Source organism: Felis catus, chromosome F2 (genome assembly GCF_018350175.1).
Source record: "Felis catus isolate Fca126 chromosome F2, F.catus_Fca126_mat1.0, whole genome shotgun sequence".
Classification (NCBI taxonomy): Eukaryota; Metazoa; Chordata; class Mammalia; order Carnivora; family Felidae; genus Felis; species Felis catus.
The window spans coordinates 34212230-34231689 of NC_058385.1; the positions used below are offsets into that span (position 1 = coordinate 34212230).

Genomic DNA, 19460 nt, shown 5'->3' on the forward strand with positions numbered 1-19460 from the left:
GGTCCAAGGAGTGAAAACTAGAAGGCTGAATTCATTCAGTTTGAGTTTTGATTAGTTAAGTTCAAAAGGGGGAAGAGACAGGGATTTGAAAGTACTTGCAAGGTAGTGGATATAAGGATGGTCTGTAGCTTAAGTACAAAATAAGGACGGGAAGAGTCTGTGGACAGCTAGGATGGTGACAAAGTAATGGATTAATGGGTTAGCATTTTAATTGAAGGAAGCTGGAAAGACAGAATTGAGTTTTTGAGGGTGCCTGGGTGGCTCGGTTGGTTGAACATCTGACTCGATTTTGGCACAGGTCATGATCTCAGTCATGGGATCAAGCCCTGTGTCAGGCTGTGCTGGGCATGGAGTCAGCTTGAGATTCTCTCCCTCTCCCTCTGCCCCACACCTTGTGCTTGTGCACTCAAACAAAAAAAAAAAAAAAGTGGAATTTTTTTAATTAGAAATTTCCTGCTGGTGATGACAGGGTTCAAGGTATGTTATCCTAAAGTCAGTAAATGAGAGGAACAGGTCACTGAAGATGAGAACTTGGGAGGTCATGCATGGGTGTTGCGTATCATCAAGTGAATGAGAGGACAACCATGAACCCAGGTGCCAGAACTTTCAGTGAATGAAAGGAATATGACCAAGAGGTCAACAGAGGGTAGCCAAAAGTTCAGAAAAAGGTTGCATAGCTAGATTGTATGTGCCTCACAGGAGGGAAGTTTTACTGCTTGGCTGCAGGGAAATGGTTATGTTTCAGACTAGCTGGGTTTTTAGTTAAGGCAAGTTATTAAGACCTTAGAAAACTGCAAATCATAAAACAGAAGTTCAGAGGAATGGAGATCTGAGGTGGAAGAAAGGGAAAAGGTGAGGATTTAATTCAGATCAGTGGAATACAGTTAACGGTATTGGGATGAGAATTTGTATGAACATAGATCCCGAGACACCAGAGTTTAGTAGTAACAAAGGTAAACACTGCTATGATCTATGGCGGAAGTCTTGATAATTCTCGGAATGAGTTCTGCTGTCCTTTCCAATGCTTTGCTTTTGAGGTGGCCACTTTCAGAGCAGAGGCTGTATACACTGATATAGAAAACCAACAGTCCATTGCAAAAGTATTGGTAGGGTCTTCCATTTTTATAGGTTAAGTAGAAGTATCAAATTTGACTCAGCTGGAACTAAAACAAAAGCTAAACTAAAACAGTATTCTGATATCTATATAGTAAGTACCCTCTAAGATGAAGAGATTTTCGTGTGTCTCTGTCCTGTGGCTGGTGTCTTAAAATAGAACCCTGTTTCGGATGTTTTCAAGTAATGTACTTTCTTATGTAGTTAACTCAACATTTACTAAATGAAATGGATAAGTGTTAAAAGAGTAGGGATGACTGCCCCTCATGGGTGTTAGAACATAATGGAAGAAACTAGTCAGTCATAATACAGAGCAAAGAAAATGCTAAAAGCAAAATAAAAAGAGCTTATGGAGAGAAGAATTAAGTCTGTATAAGATGCTCAAGGAGAATTCTTGGAGGAAGTTTTAGCATTTGGACTGCTTCTTAGTGAATTAATATTTTCATATCGGGAAAAAGGTATTCCCGATCGTGAGAGAGCCATAAGAGCATGTCGTGAAACAGAAAAGCATGTGATATTTTGGGAAAACATTAAATTAATTGATGGGGGGGCTATACCAAACAGCTTCCTTCCCCCATACCTTCAATCCATAGTAATTAGAAAACTAAGATTTTTTTTTCGTTTTTGTAATGGAAGACTCCATGAATTTGTGTTGTCATTCTTGTGCAGGGGCCATGCTAACCTCTGTATAGTTCCAATTTTAGAATAGCACAACAAAGGCTTTTTAAACTGGCAAGTCTTTTTTATGAAAGGACCTCTGGCAGTGATGTAATAAGGCTAGATGGGTTGTGGAGAAGTCAGGAAAAAAATGGATGCAAGATCAGTAGACAGGAAATTTTGATGGTCCATATAAGAGATGTTGCGGAAGTAGAGACACACGAGTGCAGTTGCCAACACAAACGATCTGGATGGAAGAGATACAGAGATTCAGTAAAGAGAAAGAATTTGGCAAAGGCTATATTTGAAAGATGTAAGAATTAGAAAGTGACTGGTTGTCTTAATATAAGACTGTATTGAAAAATTTTTTATTGACTTCAGCTATCAGTGTGACGGGGGCATGGGGGAGAGAAGGTACATGGTCTGCTTAATTGCTACCGTTAATAGATTTAACTTTTCATACAAAGAGAATAAAATGGTGTTATCAGGCCACTTTAATTGGCTGCCTTGTTTCAGAAACTCAAAAGGCTCTTGACTATTAAGTTTCCTGACTCTTAAGCAGGAGTGGAGACAAGGGCAGAGGGAGAGTAGTAGGAGGGAACCTAGATAATCTATAAAAATCTTCCATGTGAGAAAATGAAAATACAGAATGGTTTTACCTACATTAGAGCTGTTTCACTAGATAGAGGGGAAACTAAAACCTTAGACCCTCCCTCCACCCAAATCTTAATTCAGCTGAACAGAGCAGCGAATTCTTTTAAGTATGGCAGGAATGGAAGCACTAAAGTATGTATTTGTTTACTGGCTTCCCTCCCCCGCCCCGAAATATAAGTTCCACAAGGATAGGAACTTAGTTTTTTATCATTCTATCACCAGCTCCTGGACAAATATCTGATATATAATTCTTAATAACTGGTAAGTGAATGAAATAAATGGACTTAAAAACCGAAGAGAAGTTAGAGGTACTTATGACAACTTGCAATGTCAGTTTTTTCTGGGAAATGTTAAAATATTTTTATGAGTAAAAAATCTGTATGTGTTAATATAATAGTAAATTGTTAGAATACCTCTGGCAAAATTTTTAGATCTCCTCTATCCATTTAGTTTGTCAAATGTGCTTTAAACAATATTGTATTAGAAATCTTTTCAGAGTTTGTTTTATTGAAAACACATCTGTTTTTGTTTTTGTTCAGTTTTAATCGCTTGGATCTACCACCATATAAGAGTTATGAACAACTAAAGGAAAAACTTCTTTTTGCAATAGAAGAGACAGAGGGATTTGGACAAGAATGAATGTGGCTTCTTGTCTTGGAGGAGCTCTTGCATTTAAATACCCCAGCCAAGAAAAATTGCACAGATAGTGTATATAAGCTGTTCATTCTGTACAGTGAATTTTCTGAACCTCTCAAAGTATAAATGTTTTCCGTTCTTCCACAGAAATATGCAAAACAGTTCATCCTTTTCTACTTTATTTATTGTTCCCTTGAAGTGACTGACTAGGAAAAAGATCATCCTTAAATTTTGAAGCAAGCAAGAGACTTTATTAAAAAATAAGTATATATCTATATAAGCATATATGATAATGGCTCTAGTTTTATAGAGCTCTGGGTATATTAAACATGACAGCCGTTCATTCAAAAATAATCTGGATTTGCTTTACCTTGTTTCTATTATCCAGAGAAAAAAGTACAAATTGCTTCATGATCTTCTCCCTTACTTAACACCTCCTGAGGGTGTTTAGTTGCATGGCTGTTCAGGAAGGTATTAAGGGCTTAGGCCAAATCTTACTTTGAGTATGTTAAAAAAAATGCTGCTGGCTTTTCTGAAGACAGGTATTTGAACCTGTCAATTTGTTTTAAATAAGTACAATAGTTGAAAAATTTCCCTCTTTGCTATATCACTAATACAAAGTAATGAATGAAACCCTAACTTAAATGTAAGGCACATACTAGATCCAAAGCCATTTAGTTTATTCTAGAGATTGGAAAGAATTCATTAGGCAGCAAAGAGGTTTGTTTACATGTTACTTTGGGATGCTAGGTATTTGTGGAGTTAAAAAGAATCAGGTACTTATGTACTTTTGTTTTTAAATCTGTGATGTTCTTTAAATTTAACTCATAATAAATTGATGCGGTTTGATACTTAGGAACATATAATAAGGTAATGTGAACAATTTTGCTTTTGTGTTCAAAGTTTTGGTTTTATAAAACTGGATGGACTGAAGAGTTGTGTAAGCATTTGAACACTCAAATGAGTCTATTTTCTATTAGTGTTCGAATATCTTCATTCCTCTTAAATTCATGAAAATTTTATCTGAATTATATAAGCATATTAAAAAATCTTTTGGTTCCCCACCCCCCTTTTTACACAGATCATTATTTTTGTCCTAATAACTTTTTAATTTTTCATTATCAAGGGCATTTGCTGAACTACAAAGATGTGTAACAAATTAAAATCTGATGTGAATGATATTAATGCTATTTTAGCAAACTGGGCTTCCTTACTAATACAGAAATTTTAATTTCCATTTGTATCATTTCAATATGCAGTGTAAATTTCATTCAGTTTTTTATAACTCCAGAACGGACATCTTACAATGTTATGTGTAACATATTTAACTAAGTACATACGGAAAATACTATACAATTTAATTTCCCTAAACAGTTTTTGTCTTGCCAAAATTTTATTTTTCTACATATTAGATTGTGTTCTGCACTTCAGAGTTCATAGTAAAGATGAAATAAAGGCAGTGATCCACTATGTTGAATAGACTCCTTTCCCAAATCCTAGTCTGACACTGGCTATTTTGAAGCATAAAGAATTAAAAACAAATGCTAATGTATATGGCATTATGTGACAGAGGGTGACCAATCTTCAAAAGGTCTAAGTTACACCATAGAAAGCACCACTGTTGAATGAATTTTGCCATGACAGAAGTTCTCGAACATCATTCAGTGGAGGTATGTGAGAATACAATTAGCAGATTTGACTGAAGACAGGCTTTCAGGGTGCTGAACCTCTATCCTTTCTTCAGGTAAGAAATTAGATGACGCTACACAGAACCCACAGACCAAACCAGCTTTCTGAAAAAAGCTACTTGGGAGAACTTATTAGGGCCTTCTACCTTTCATACCCAATTGCAGAAATCCAGGCCTAAAGGCAGGATTTATTATGTCTTGATTTATATACTCAGTGGCAGTGAGAGAAACCAAAGATGTAGCCATCTCTCACCTTTTCCCCTGTCTTCCCATCCTGGTCCTGTGCTGCACTAGACAGGCTCACTATGCCTGAAATGAAAAAACAGGCAAAAACAATGAGGCTCAGAGACAGATTCATAGTTATTTCATTTCAGCAAAACTTAACGGCACCACCTAACTGAGCCCAGTGAACGGATCACAGGAACAATAGTTTCATCAATCAGATTAGCTATCTTCCAGGGAGAGCAGCTACAAGGGTATTTTGGTTTTAGTGCTTCCTAGGCAGTTTAAGCTCAGAGAGTTATTAATAAACCTTTTGCGCCTTGCAGCCTTCAGTTAACCACCCACCTTTTCTCTTCAAAACTAGATAGGGTGGTATGTGTCAAAATACCACTAGGCAATTTTGCTTTTGTTAAAAATGACCCCTGACTGGTAAGTTGCATCTGGACTGGGAAATCTCCAGATACTTGATGCTGCTGTAAGGTCATTTTCTGAAATGTAAGGAGTCCTGACATTGACTTTCTGGCTAGCTGTGGTTCCTATCCTTACAGCTTTCTGAGTAAACTGGTGCCACATGAAGCCTTTTGCAGACTTTGAGCCTGAGGGTTTGGTTTAACCTAAGAAGATCCCCTGGTGAACCTGCAGAAGTAAAAAAATCTTCTCGTTGAAATATGTAGATGAGAGAACAAAGGTCTTATAACACTCCCAGTTTTCTTAATCCATTGATCTTAAAAGCCAAACTTAAGATATTAACTGGGGATTTGGACATCTCAAGGGAAAAGCCCGGACCATATCAGAGCAGCTCACGAAGGCTCCTCTGTACCAAGTGTATTCTCCTCAGTCACAGGATAAAACACACTGTTCACTGCTCTCAGAGGGCAGTGCAATGGACCAGAACAGGGCATTCATTCAAATGGTGTCATGGCCCTTGACAAAGTAATCCACCCCTATTTTTTCTTCCCAACAATGCCCTGGCACATAGTCCAAAATAAATTTTACGGTGAATGTCACATGAAAGCAAAACAATACCCTCCCAAATAATGTACCAAAAACACACATCAAAAAGTGGGATCTCCTAAATTCCAAAATTTCTCTTCCTAATCTCAACCAAGAACTCAGATAATACCATTTAAAAATATTTACTGATTGGGGCGCCTGGGTGGCTCAGTCGGTTAAGCGTCTGACTTCAGCTCAGGTCATGATCTCACAGTTCATGGGTTTGAGCCCCGCGTCGGGCTCTGTGGTGACAGCTCAGAGCCTGGAGCCTGTTTCAGATCCTGTGTCTCCCTCTCTCTCTGCCCCTCCCCTGTTCACTCTGTCTCAAGAATAAACAAAAATTTTTTTTAATATTTACTGATAAATCCTTTACATGTTCTCTTTCATCGTCACAACTCCCTAAGGTTGGTGTGTCTGCTTTTTCTTTGTTGTGGTGATGCTTATAGGTAAGAAAGTGCATCTGAAAGAAGTCATTTTTACAAAGTCCATAGCTAGTTCACAGTCTGTGATTAAACACTCGGGAAAATTTTGCTAACAAGTTAACAGAGCTTTCAGATTTTTTATAGAGTAGCCACTTTTCAAATCCATATTTATTCTCAATCCTCAAAAGAACGAAATTAGGATACCCACATGAAGAGGTAATTATAATCACCAACAGCCCATGTCTATAATATGTTAAGAATACTGCAAACATCTGTCCACATGCGTGTGGGGAAATCATCTCAAACTAGCAATCACGTCTGGAACATACACAAGAACAGTTAAGTGGGGACTGCACAGGAAGAAGAATAAATGGGGTCCTAGGGTTTTTTCCCAAAAGTAGTAGGTCTCACTGTGGGTGAGGAAATGCCAAGAACCACTGTAAAACCTGGTGAATCAAACTCCTGGAAAGTCAAAAAGTAGAGACAAAGTGCACATAAATCAGAATCTTAAGAGCCATACCACATATTGGAGAAGTGAGCTTATCCCTTATTATTAGAAGGAAGATAATAGCTCTATAAATTAGACCCAGCAACCACACACTCCTGGGTATGGATATAACTTGTACCTAATGTTCATAGGAGCCAAAGATTGGAAACAGCCTAAATACTCTTCAGTGAATGGTTAAACAGGTACACTAAATACAGTGAAATAGAATCAACAGTGCAAAGGAATCAACCACTGACTAGATTTAGATCTTAAAGGAATTAGGTCAAATGAAAAAAACCAATTCTCAAAAGGTCACATACACTATGATTCCATTTTATGACACTCTTGAAGACAAAATTATAAAGGAGAGATTAGTGGTTACCAGGATTAGGGATGGTGGTAGGGAGGGAAGGTGGATGGGTGTGACCATAAAAGGATAGCACTAGAGTTTTTTGTGACTTGGTGGAACAGTTGTATAGCTTGATTGTAGTGTCAGCTAAAAATCTACATGTCACGTAATTACATAGAACACACACACGTGAGAGCATTTAGAAGTAAAATCTGAATCAGGTCTGTGGGTTATACCCATTTCCTGGTTTTGATATTGTACTATAGTTCTATGTTACCTCTGGGACTGCTGTACCTTTTCCCGCTCAACTCCCTACGAATCTATGATTTCAAAGCAAAAATTTAATAGCGCTAAAAAATATCAGATGACTCCCCCTCCCCCCGCCAAAGGCTCTCTCACTGAATTTCACAAAAACTACTTACCAGAAGTTATCCTTGAACGAATCAAAACCCCTCACTTCCCATTTGATTACTTTGTATGGCTGGTAACTACACACACACACACACACACACACACAAATCACAGCTTCAGAAAATATTGAAAGTCCCTCTAATGAGAAAATTAAAAATGAGAAATTTTCAGATGAAAATGCTGAAAACAATTCTTTAACACTATACTGAGTTAAATATAAACTGTAGAAACAAAAAAATGCAAATTAGAAATTCAAAAAGAACTGGACAAACTACATGAAAACGTGAAATGCCTGCTGACTGGAATCAGAAAAAAAAAAAAAAAAAAAACAAAAAGACAAACATCTCGGAAGGAATGTATCAGAGGAAGAAAACGAGACCTGGAAGAAATAAGGAACATGGGAGGAACAAACTCAGACAAGAAAATGAAAGAAATAAAAAAAAAAAAATCAGAGAAGTTTAAAAAATTAGGCAAAGAAGATCTAACATATAATTAAAATCACTGGAAAAAAGATGGAAAAGTGGTTCTCAAAGTGTGGTAAGATAAATCTTGAATAAGGGACAATTGAAGATAACTGGACCGTCCTCTTCAAAAAGTCAATGAATGATGTGAGGAAAAAAAAAAAAGATGGGAGAACTGTTCTGGATTTTTAAAAGTGTAAGACATTCTGGGACATTTGAGAAAATCTGAAAATAGCTGGATATTAGATGTTAAAAGAATTACTGTTAACTTTTTGTTGTGATAATGGGTTTTTGTTTAAAGGATGTCCTTATTCTAAGAAAACGCATGCTGAAATATCTAGGGATGAAATATGTTATCTACAATTAATTCCAAAACTTTAGAAATATGTATATATAAATATGTGAATATATACACATGTAAGTAAAATATAGCAAAAGATTAGCAACTGGAGATGAAGTTTTCAAGTTCGAACATACATACACATCCTGGTTTTATTGAGGATAACACAGAAACAGCCCCTACCAATAGAGTTTACTTTAACAATACAATTCCCAAATCCTTTGGGGGAAAACCCACCTCTACACATACTTTGGTTTATCTAAGTTACATTCAAGATTATCCTTTTTATAAAACAGTTCTGCAGTGGGGGCATCCCAGCCTCAAGTAGTACTGTCCTATTTAAAACATCTTCATTTCTATTTCACCCTTGAGTTCTGCGTTCCTTTCACATTAGAAAATAGAATTTGGGTTTTGTCTAGTGACAAAAATCAGTCCTCCACTTGAGGGTCTATGTCACATTAAAAGAAGAAACCACTCCCATTTTCCATCCTCTCCTGACTTGAGTTTTTTCCTTATGCAGGTTGGTTCCAAGATCCATCACTTAACTACTTTATACCAAGAACCCTCAACATCCTAACCTCCTAATTTTCACTGCACCTTCTCTGCAAGATCTCAACTTTGCATCAGTCCAACTTGACAATGCATTCCCCCAATGCCACCTCTTAAACAAAACTTTCTTTTATTGATGTCCCATTCTGATGTGATCCATCCTCCCTTAGAAGTCTTATACCACTTTGTATTGTTGGTGTCCTAAGTGCACAATATCTCTGCCTCTGAGCCAGGGAGATATCCTTACCACTCTTATGGCAATTATTTCTTTTGCCTTGTTACCTGTGAAGAAACTTAAGATTTTGTATATTTAAATTTGTTAAATGGTTACATTAAAAAAACTGAGAAAACAGCCATAGAACACATTTATGGTTTATATATTATTTATGTATTATCTTTGTAATGTGATGAAAAGGCAGTGTTTCTTAGATACTTCATGTACTTTCTTCTCTGACAAATTCTCATTTCTGGTCACTGAAACCTGTAAGCAACTGAGCAGCTTCTGTCTGTATCTAAAATGGAAAAATACACGTTATAAATAAACAGCACAGCATAGATATCAACTTGTGAAATCTAAGTTCATACAGTGGGCTCTGGTTTGTTTCTAAGAGTTCCCAAAAACCAGGATAGCACATTGTAAAAATAAAATTTAACAGTGACTGGGTAAGACTCTTCCATGTTAATACACATCCGTTGCCTTTTGTTTTAGAAATCTTATTTGATCTGTCATGTATGTCAAACTGGAATAAGGCAGCAAGTAACTCATAACATCTGTTAATAGTAACTAAACATTTGCATACAGAAATTAATGGAAATGTTAATGAACTCACATTTGAAATGAATACTCTTGTTTTCAACAATGTGCATTTAGATAGTTTTTAAAGAAGTTCTTACTTCACGTTTAATAGTGCCTCAATAGAAACCTATCTGCCTTAATTTATTGGAGATGTGTTACCTGTTTATCCTCCTCTGTGTGTGCTGGATAGTCCTTGGCTTTCATTAGCCAGAAGGCAGCAAGCTTTTTGTTGTGTAACTTCAAATAGGTCTTTCCTAAAAGAAGCAAGTTTTTGCTGTAGAAGTTTGGATCCACTGTACAGAAGAAAGAAAAATTTATTTCAGATGACATACTTGTAGAGGCTTAATTTTTTCAGTCTAAACTCCAATAATAAATTTATATGGTCAATAAAAGATTAGGCTAACTCGAATTCTCTTTTGTTCAACTATTCCTATCTCAGAAAAATGCTGGTTAAGTATCATTCATTCAGTGTCTACTATATGATGGGAGAAGTAACAGGTAATGGGAGCCTAGGAGGAGCTTCTAAACCAGATATGGTCCTTAAAGAAAGGTTGCTCAGGAGAACTGACCTGGAGTAAACTGACCTGGAGTAAAACCTGGAGATGACTATAATTATTGAGGATTTTTTTTAGCTCTGTAAGACATGACCATGATTTTTTCTCAACACCCCAAACCCTTATTCCTTTAAGGCTCTAGGTTTTATTTGGCAATTATGCTTCTAAATCCCTCTGAGGAAATTTTATTCCCAAATTCATATTCATGATCTATAGAACTACCACCATAACAGGTTATCAGTGAAAGACAGTAATAGAGCATATCAGAATATATTACTGACAGTTTAACATGCAGACTCAATTCTTTATAAGAAATGTTTTTTTTTAAATGCTTTGCTATCAGAAAAGCATTTGAACAAGTCCATATAAGTAGGCTCTCTAATACAGTCTTTAATATTCTTCTGATTAATTTTATAGAAATAAAATTACAGTGGTTTCTTGGGTGTATTTGGTAACATATGCTTATGTCCTTTACTTTTCTAGTTTGTGCTATTAAATTTAAAAAGGAAGAACTTAGGATGGACTGGTGTCAGTTTTGTAGGGTTGGCCATTTCTTCAAAGCAAGAGTGACATGAAACTCTTCACAAAAGAAGACAATATCTGTAACAAAACAAAAACTGGCCTGGTTTAAAAACAAGACGTGTTATTTAAGTGCTATTTGAAAGTTGCTAAAAGAGTAAATCTTAGAAAAAATTTTTTTAAAATGTGGTAGTCATTAACTAGACTTATTGTAATCATTTACAACATATACAAGTATTGAATCCTTATGCTGTACACCTGAAACTAACATAATGTAGTATGTCAATTATGTCTCAATAAAAAAATTTTAAACATTTAAATACATAATAAATGTTCCTAATCAGCTATATAATCTTGAATAAGAGAGTTAACATGTCAAAGCCTCCTCTCAAAAGGAAGGTTGAATTACATCAAATAAAGGACCATTCTAGAACTGTAGCTCTAAATTCAGCAGCAACCTACTTCTTACTCAGGTGATCTTTACTGAATAAAGACTAACAAATATTTGATAATGTCTACTGCAAAAAGAAGTAGATCAGAATAAGTAATATTTTATTTAAAAAATTTCTATTATAGGGGTGGCTCAGTCAGTTAAGTGTCCAACTTCAGCTCAGGTCACGATCTCATGGTTCATGAGTTTGTGCCCTACAGCGGGCTCTGTGCTGACAGCTCAGAGCCTGGAGCCTGCTTCAGATTCTGTGTCTCCCTCTCTCTGCCCCTCCCTGGCTCGTACTCTCTTTCTCTCTCTCAAAAATAAACATTTAAAAAATGAGGATATTAAATAAAAATTTCTATTCTATATAAAGCATTCATACAATTTTAACTATTAGTATGTGAAATTAAAAATGTTACCTTGCTCTGCCCTGTGAAAGTAGCCTAAGGCCTGTTAAAAACACAACCCAAACATAATGAAAAGGGTTATAACAGAATCAATATTAAAAAAAACTTTTGTTCAAAAGTCAGGAAGTAAATTAAGATATCTTAAAGTCCAATTCATTGACAGAGTTAACACAGCAAAATTGAACATATTATTAAATCATCGGAGCACAGATTACGGTATATGGACCACTTCAAGTAATAACTTGATTGCTGTTCAGAACTTGTACCAACCAAGCATCAAGTGCAGAGAGGAAAGAACATCATCATATGCAACAGAGCTATTCTGATCTTTCTCTTCTTAAATCATAATAGTCACTACCAGTAAAAACTTGATAAAATCAAAAGCTAAATTTACTCAGTGGTATATAGGTTGTACCAATAAATTTTTAGAACTCCTTTATTACTGAAATTCCAACATAAAATGCTATTGTGAATCTGAAACTCTTAGTTCTTTTTGTTCCACTTCGACTGTTTTTATAATGTATTAACTGATTTCTTAGAAACATAACTAACTTGTTATAGTAAAGCTGACAGTATTTTCTTAGAATATATTCTTTTTAATAGCAGTATTTCCCCACTATGTTCTAATTTTTCAACTAAATATTTTTACATCAAATTCTACAATATTATTTCCCAGAAGAAAAACATAGCTCCTTGTTATGGTATAGGTATTATGGAAGCTTTTTCAATGGCCTTATCTCCTTACTCTGAAAATTTTAGTGATGTTAACTCAAAATATTTGCCCAGAAATCCCTTTCAAATTTTATTTTTAACAAGGAAGCAAAAGGCCTTGAAAATATAAGAGTATGAACCTTTCAACCCCACTTTTTAAAAAAAGTTACAATTACTCTTTATCTATACAAATACACACTTTCTTCTCTAGGTAAATTGTAGTGTGTAGAACACGTACCTAAAACATGCTGAACAGCAGCTGTTGAATTTCTTGTTCTACTTTATGACTTTTATATGGTATATAGGTTTCAAATAGAAAATGATAAATTTTAGCCATGAGCTATTATAGCTAACAACATACCAGAGTCATCAGCCACTCACCTAAAGAAAAAAAAACCACTCACCAGTCATAGATTATAAGTATTAAGCCTTTGTGATAAGATAGTTGCATTGGATGGTTAGAAACGTGCTCAAATGCCTCACTGATCAGAGCTCCAGATCTGGACACTGTAGAATGGCACTGCAGTTAGGAAACCAGTACTAACTTAATAAAGGACAGCACACTACCTCCTCATAGGTGGAACTAGGAGGAGTTGCAAACAGCATTTTAGCAATTCTTCTTTGATACCAAGGCATTTCAGCAAATGTATAACACCTATAGAGAAATAAAATAACATCTATATATCTGAAATTCACCTTTTTTTTTTCTCTTAAGAAAACTAAGCATCTTAACATATAAAACGTATCTTCTCCTGTTGTACGTTTAAACAATTTGTACTTTACATAATAATATCCAGTAGGTTAATATGCCTACTAAATTACCCAGAGACTGGTTTATATTGATCCATAAATTAAGGTATATTTTGTGATTAATATAAATAGTAAGCAATAGTACTAGTAATGATAACAGCATATATCATTCATCACTAAGTGCTCACTTTGTTTCAGGTGCTAGGTGATTATCTCTCATCCACTCCTTACAAGGACTAAATGAGTTTGGATCATTACCCCTATTTTTTGCATTAGAAAGACTAACTCAGTTTTTAAAAAACTGACAAAACCATGGGGTGACTGGGTGGCTCAGTGGCTCAGGTCATGATCTTGCGGTCCGTGGGTTCGAGCCCCACATTGGACTCTGTGCTGATGGCTTAGAGCCTGGAGTCAGGTTCAGATTCTCTGTCTCCCTTTCTCTCTGCTCCTCCCCTGCTCACGATCTGTCTCCCTCAAAAATAAACATTAAAAAAATTTTTAATTAAAATAAAATGACAAAACCAAACATGATATGCATAAATAACAATGACAAAACACAACTTAAGCCTACCTATTTGAAAGAGTGAAGCAAATGATTAACATCCAAAGATCTTGACAAATTTCTGATAGAAATAGGGAAAAAAGTGCTAGATCTCTGACTACGGTCTGAATTCCTTGAGGTAGACTTGTATCTCATTCATGTTTACTCCCTAGCATCTGACTTAGTGACTGTCTCTCCATTATCATTAATCCTCAGAAAGCATTTTGTTAGTTTAATATGTCCCTGAAGGATATTTAACTCTTTAAGAGTCTGATACAAGGTTTTTTACACCAAAAAGAAGACAATAAAATATTCAGGTCTGCAGACTACACCCAAAGAAAACATGGCAAACCTGTCTCAAGAAAGGATAAATATCTTTCTTTTAGAAAGATACTAAAAGTCAAAATTATATTGCTGTTCAGATGAATCAGACTGTATTTTATACACTTTGAAGATGCAAAGACTCTTAGAGCATCAAACTGTATTGCTACATAATTAGATGAATCCAATTTCATTGGATAAAAATAATCTTTCCCAACAAAAGGAATTTCAAAGTCTAGCAAGAAGTTTTAACGCCTTTTTCATCTTAGTATTTACTTCTAAGTGATCTGAATAACAATGGTTAACACAATTACAATCAAATTTAGTATTTTCTAACAATACATCACAACTGCTAGTTAATATAATGAACTAAATACTCATGAATGTCAAATACTTTTAAATATTTTACATCTTGTTTCATATACTACAAAATAAGATCATACTAAATACGACTGAAATATTTACTTAAGAAATTTTCTTACCAAATACCCATAAGGTGAATGGAGGTAGCATCTTTTGGGTTCAGTTCAATTGCTTTCTAACAAGAAAGGAGAAGGTCAATCATATCTGTGTTCTAAACACAAATAATGCTTGTGTTTCAGCAAGCATAAAGCCATGATGTAAAAAAGTTTTTTGGCAACCCTGCATTTCAATCCTTATAGGATAATGAATATCAGCTTTTTCCGTCTTGATTCTTTAATTTGGTTAATAAATTCATTTCAATACACTGTTAATGACTTGTATTAAAGGTTCTGTTTTATAAAGTTTGGCAATAAATCCTGATAGGATTTATCAATATGAGAAAAAACATGAAATCTGTAAATCAATCTCATTTTGAAAACTATAGTTCTCAATGTTTCTTCTAGATAAGAAAAGGAAGTTATTTTTGGCAAGTTCTATATGAATATTGCATTAAATCGCATTATTTACTAAAATAAGAAAAAAGTTACATAATAATTTTACAAAGTCTCTTCTTGTATTTAGAATTTATTCAACCTCCCCATTTATCCTTAACAAAGGAAAAATGCTATTTAGTCACAGAATTTATTAGTAAAATAATTATATGCAATGTAAAATACATTGATAAAGTCTCCCTAATTTCTATTTACTATGTGAAAGTCCTATGTGAATTAATGTAAAGCATAAACTACAGATTAACTTTAACCCAACTATTCCTTTTTTCAATTGCTTTGTTGAACGCCACTAAGAATATCTCAGATTAATGTTAATCCTATTAAAAATAAAAGACCCTTGTTAAAAAATTGAGACCTTCTATTTAATGCTTTTCAGTAAACCCACATTTTCACTTTCAGTTAGTAATTATGAGATACGCATTTTAAAGTATTTGTAACTGGTTATCAGTGTGAGCTCTGAAGCCAAGACTGACAGAATTTAAATCACAGCTCAGTGACTTCTACCTTTTGACCTTGGCAAGTTCTCTCTTCTTGCCAAGGCCTGAGTTTGCTGTTTTATAGAATTGAGAGAATAATATACCTACTTTATAGTGTTGTGGTAAAAAATTAAATGAGCAAGTAATAGGAGGTACTTAATACAGTAATATCTTCTATCACCAACATCATTATTAATTTTACTTGTCAAAAGTATCAATTTACTACTGACATTGATTAATGGAAGCAGAAGTAATACCTAGAATAAGGCTGAGTAGGACTTAGAAATCTTGCTTCAATAATATGGGTAAGAATCAGCACTGACCTTATTTTACTTTTCCACTAAATATAGTCATATGATTTATAGCAAAATATGTTTTAAAGTATACACAACTTAGGGGCACCTGGATGGCTCAGTCAGTTAAGTGTCCAACTTTGGCTCAGGTCATGATCTCACAGTTCATGGGTTCGAGCCCTGAGTTAGGCTCTGCGCTGACAGCTTAGAGCCTGGAGCCTGCTTCAGATTCTGTGTCTCACTCTGTCCCTCCCCTGCTCATGCCCTTTCTCACTCTCTCTCAAAATAAATAAATTAAAAAAGAAAAGTATACACAACTTATACACTAACCATCCTTTCCTAACTGGAGTTCCACTAGAAAATTAAGCCCTACAAAAAATTATATGAATAACTAACTTTCTCCAATCTACCAAGAATGGTATAGAGCTAGTACCATTCTAGATGCAAGGGAGAAAAGTTAACTCGTAACATACAATGGATGCCTAGGGGAATTTAATTTTCTTACAGGAGGGGTTGAGAGGGACTACTCTCAAGTAAACCCTTTCTTTTATAATTCTTCCTGCCATTAGTTGAAGTGTTTTTAAAAAACCATCCAAAGATAGGAGTGCCTGGTTGGCTCAGTCGGTGGAGCATGCAACTCTTGATCTTGGGGGCTGTGAGTTCAAGCCTCATGTTGGGTGTAGAGATTGCTTAAAATAAAATCTTTAAAACAACAACAATCCAAAGACAGTAATTCCTTATGGCTTTGGATATAATAATGGAATTAGAAATAACAGTATAAATGATCTTTTTAGTATGTAAATACTAAACATTATTATTTTTTAAATATACTTACACACACATGAAACTTGCAATGCATCATTTTTAAAAAATATAGCCTTTTCTGTTTCCATTAATACAATTTTCTGCAATTTTTAATTTTTCACATTGAATTTATTTGTCACATATTTCTACATCATATAGCACAGAATAATTTAGGCAATTTTTTTTAATGCCACTGAGCAAACTATGGCATTTCACCGAATATAAGATACTGTGAAAGTTACAATATGTCATTATTATATGTACCACTAAAAAGAAAAAAGCACTGCCAATTATAGGATACCATTGATTATATAATCTGATTTTAAAGTTCTTAAAATGTGAAAAATGTTGCATATTATTAAATGGAAATATATATATATGCATACACACACATACACGTGTGTGTGTGTGTGTATGTATGTGTGTGTGTGTATATATATATATATATATATATATATACACACACACACATACATACACACACACACACACACTATTGATGTCTGAATAAAAAGCTAGGACTCCTGACTCCTAGCTTTTCTACTACCCATTATATAAACTATGAATTGAGACTATAACTATAAAATTCAGAAAGGCTAGTAAAGAGCTTATCTAACATTCTCCCCATGTATGTTTCCGTCATATTCTCTTCCTTTGCATTTTTACAATGGTCTAAAATATCACAAGAGAAATAAATATGTTGGGTTTTTAGTGTCAGTTTTTTGGGAGTTTTTTGTTTAGTTTTGCTTAGGACAATGAAGTAGTGTTTATGCGCATCATAAAAAATACAAACTCCTAGAAAACATCTGACACCTAACAAAGAGCTTACTATAAAATAAGTAACTGGAAATATTAAAATACAAAATACCCACACAGAGATAATACTGTTAACAGTACTATTACTATTGGATTTGTCAATTGTGTTAGATTGTTAGACTAGACCACACCTCTGGGTATTCAGGACCTTATATAGCACCCTCTCACAAACTCTTGTCTTGGCCATATGACTTGTTTAGGTCCACAGGACTTTACTAAGTGTGATACAAAACAGAAGCCTGAGAAAGTTTCCACACTGGAATTTTACCTTGGAATGCTCATTCTTGGAAGCCAGCTACCATGCTATAAAGAAACTTGGGCTAGACTACTAAATAATATAAAGAAAAGTGGAGAGAAACAGTCACTTGACAGGATATCGTGAGCATTCCCGTCCCAGCTGAAGACAGAGGTGAACACAGCTATCTAAATGATCTCAGTTACACCAAACAGATCAAAGCACCACTACAGAGTAAACCCACAAAATTTTGAGAAATAAGCTGTCACTGCTTTAGGTCTCTAAATTTTAGATGGTTTGCTATACAGCAATAAATAGGTGAAACAGAAATCTATTAAAAAAAGTAATGACTTTTAAAATTCATCAGTACCTCAAAATGCTCCTTGATAATGTAAGCATTTGCAATTTTAGCCTTGATGCCTTCATAATCTCCAACATCACTAATACAGATTGCATACCACTAAAAATAGAAGGAAAAAAAAAACATATAAGAATAATAATACCCCACTAAACTCCACTCAATACAAGGTAAAACTGAATATTTATTCCTCAATAGTCATTCTCATTCAACAAAAACTTAGCATAAAAACTGAATAAAATATACTGTCATATACAAAGGAAAGTAGACACGGCCCTTAAGGAACTCAAGGACAGGACGTGTTCTATAGTTCTCTACTAAGAACTATAATACAAGGTAAAGAATACAGAATCTCTAAGGAAGTTATCAACACAATGAGGAGACAATGATTCATGTTTATAACCAGAGTATAAATTTTTAAAAATTTGCAATTGAATAACTATCATTTTATTTTCTCATCCTCTTTTCTACAAGCTGCTTCTTCTCCCACATCTGCACGGTTCTAGTAATAAGAGCCACATCTGTCAATTGTGATGTTGTCCCCATAGCCACAGATGGGATAACAGACCCAAACTGAGACAATCTGAGTTTTGTCCCTAGGGACTAAATACCTAATATCCAAGCTTCATAAATTCAAGTGCTGTAGAAATTCACAAGATGTAGAATGAGAAAAAGAGTCTGCAGAGAAAAAAGATGTGCAGGAAACAACAAAGAGATAATGTAAACCTCAGAGCAATCAAACCAGGTTTTCCTGAACCAAAAACACCCTGCCTTTGGGTTTTATTAGAAACAGTAGTTTCTAATAAACCGCCCCTCCATTTTTATTTGAGCTTATTTCTGTGGGGTTTTAAGAATTATAACCACAAAGATTTTAACTAAAACAAACTTCTGTTTAAATCTATTTTCTGCCAAAATCTTGGTAAGTTTATTGAAACTTAAAAAGTATAACTTAAAACATAACATACATGATTTGTGCACGTGTGCACACACACACACCCCTCTCTAGGCTATGCTCACTTAATCTCCACTGAGAGTTACCCAGCTGCCTAAATCCAGGGGACTAGGTGGTTACACAGTGTTTCAAATTTGCTGTTCTAATCTTCTCCCACATATCAGGACTCTGGATAAAAACACCTTCTCTTATGTATCTCACCATCTTCTATATGCAAAACAAACATAAGCTTATGGATGAATCCTAAACATTCTTCCCTGATTAGACTGGCAGTATTTTGAGATTTTTGACATATGTTAAAGATATATTACAATAATAGCACAAAGAGCAGTTATTAACATATGAAGTGCTATATCACTTGTTGTGGACTGTAAGTTAAAGATGTATGCTGTAAACCTTAAAGCAACCACTAAACAACATGACACAGAGTTATAGCCATTAAGTCAATGAAATAAATAAAATGGAATCCAAAAAATTATCAATAAAAAAGGCAGAAAAAGAAGATGAACAGATGGAACAAATAGAAAGATAGGAAATTTAAACCCCAAATATCATTAATCACATTAAATGTAAATGGTCCAAAACCCCAAATGAAAAG

The 19460-nt window shown here is 34.7% G+C and overlaps 2 protein-coding genes and 1 non-coding gene across 15 annotated transcripts in view; 1 reads left to right on the forward strand and 2 right to left on the reverse strand.

Annotated features, from left to right (window-relative positions):
* Positions 1-4530, forward strand: part of WWP1 (WW domain containing E3 ubiquitin protein ligase 1) — a 135420-nt gene extending 130890 nt beyond the window's left edge. For all 7 annotated transcript variants that reach the window (XM_011291318.3, XM_011291319.3, XM_011291323.4 and 4 more), the window contains one exon: positions 2964-4530. In XM_011291318.3, coding sequence (XP_011289620.1) covers positions 2964-3063 — 100 coding nt within the window. In that variant the 3' untranslated portion in view covers positions 3064-4530. The remainder of the gene's footprint in view (positions 1-2963) is intronic.
* LOC111558653 lies at positions 1737-1840 on the reverse strand. Its single transcript, XR_002739729.2, has one exon. It is a non-coding gene; the product is annotated as a U6 spliceosomal RNA (small nuclear RNA).
* Positions 4531-8551: 4021 nt separating the features above from the next.
* Positions 8552-19460, reverse strand: part of RMDN1 (regulator of microtubule dynamics 1) — a 55617-nt gene continuing 44708 nt past the window's right edge. For 2 of the 7 annotated variants that reach the window (XM_011291316.4, XM_011291317.4), the window contains exons 5-10: positions 17923-18012; positions 14497-14552; positions 12970-13057; positions 11704-11734; positions 9938-10071; positions 8552-9494 (exon numbers count right to left, since the gene is read on the reverse strand). In XM_011291316.4, the coding sequence (XP_011289618.1) occupies positions 9444-9494; positions 9938-10071; positions 11704-11734; positions 12970-13057; positions 14497-14552; positions 17923-18012 (450 nt within the window). In that variant the 3' untranslated portion in view covers positions 8552-9443. Of the gene's footprint in view, positions 9495-9937; positions 10072-11703; positions 11735-12806; positions 13058-14496; positions 14553-17922; positions 18013-19460 lie in introns of those variants that run through there. The other 5 variants (XM_023248456.2, XM_023248457.2, XM_019822852.3 and 2 more) reach the window with 5 other exon arrangements.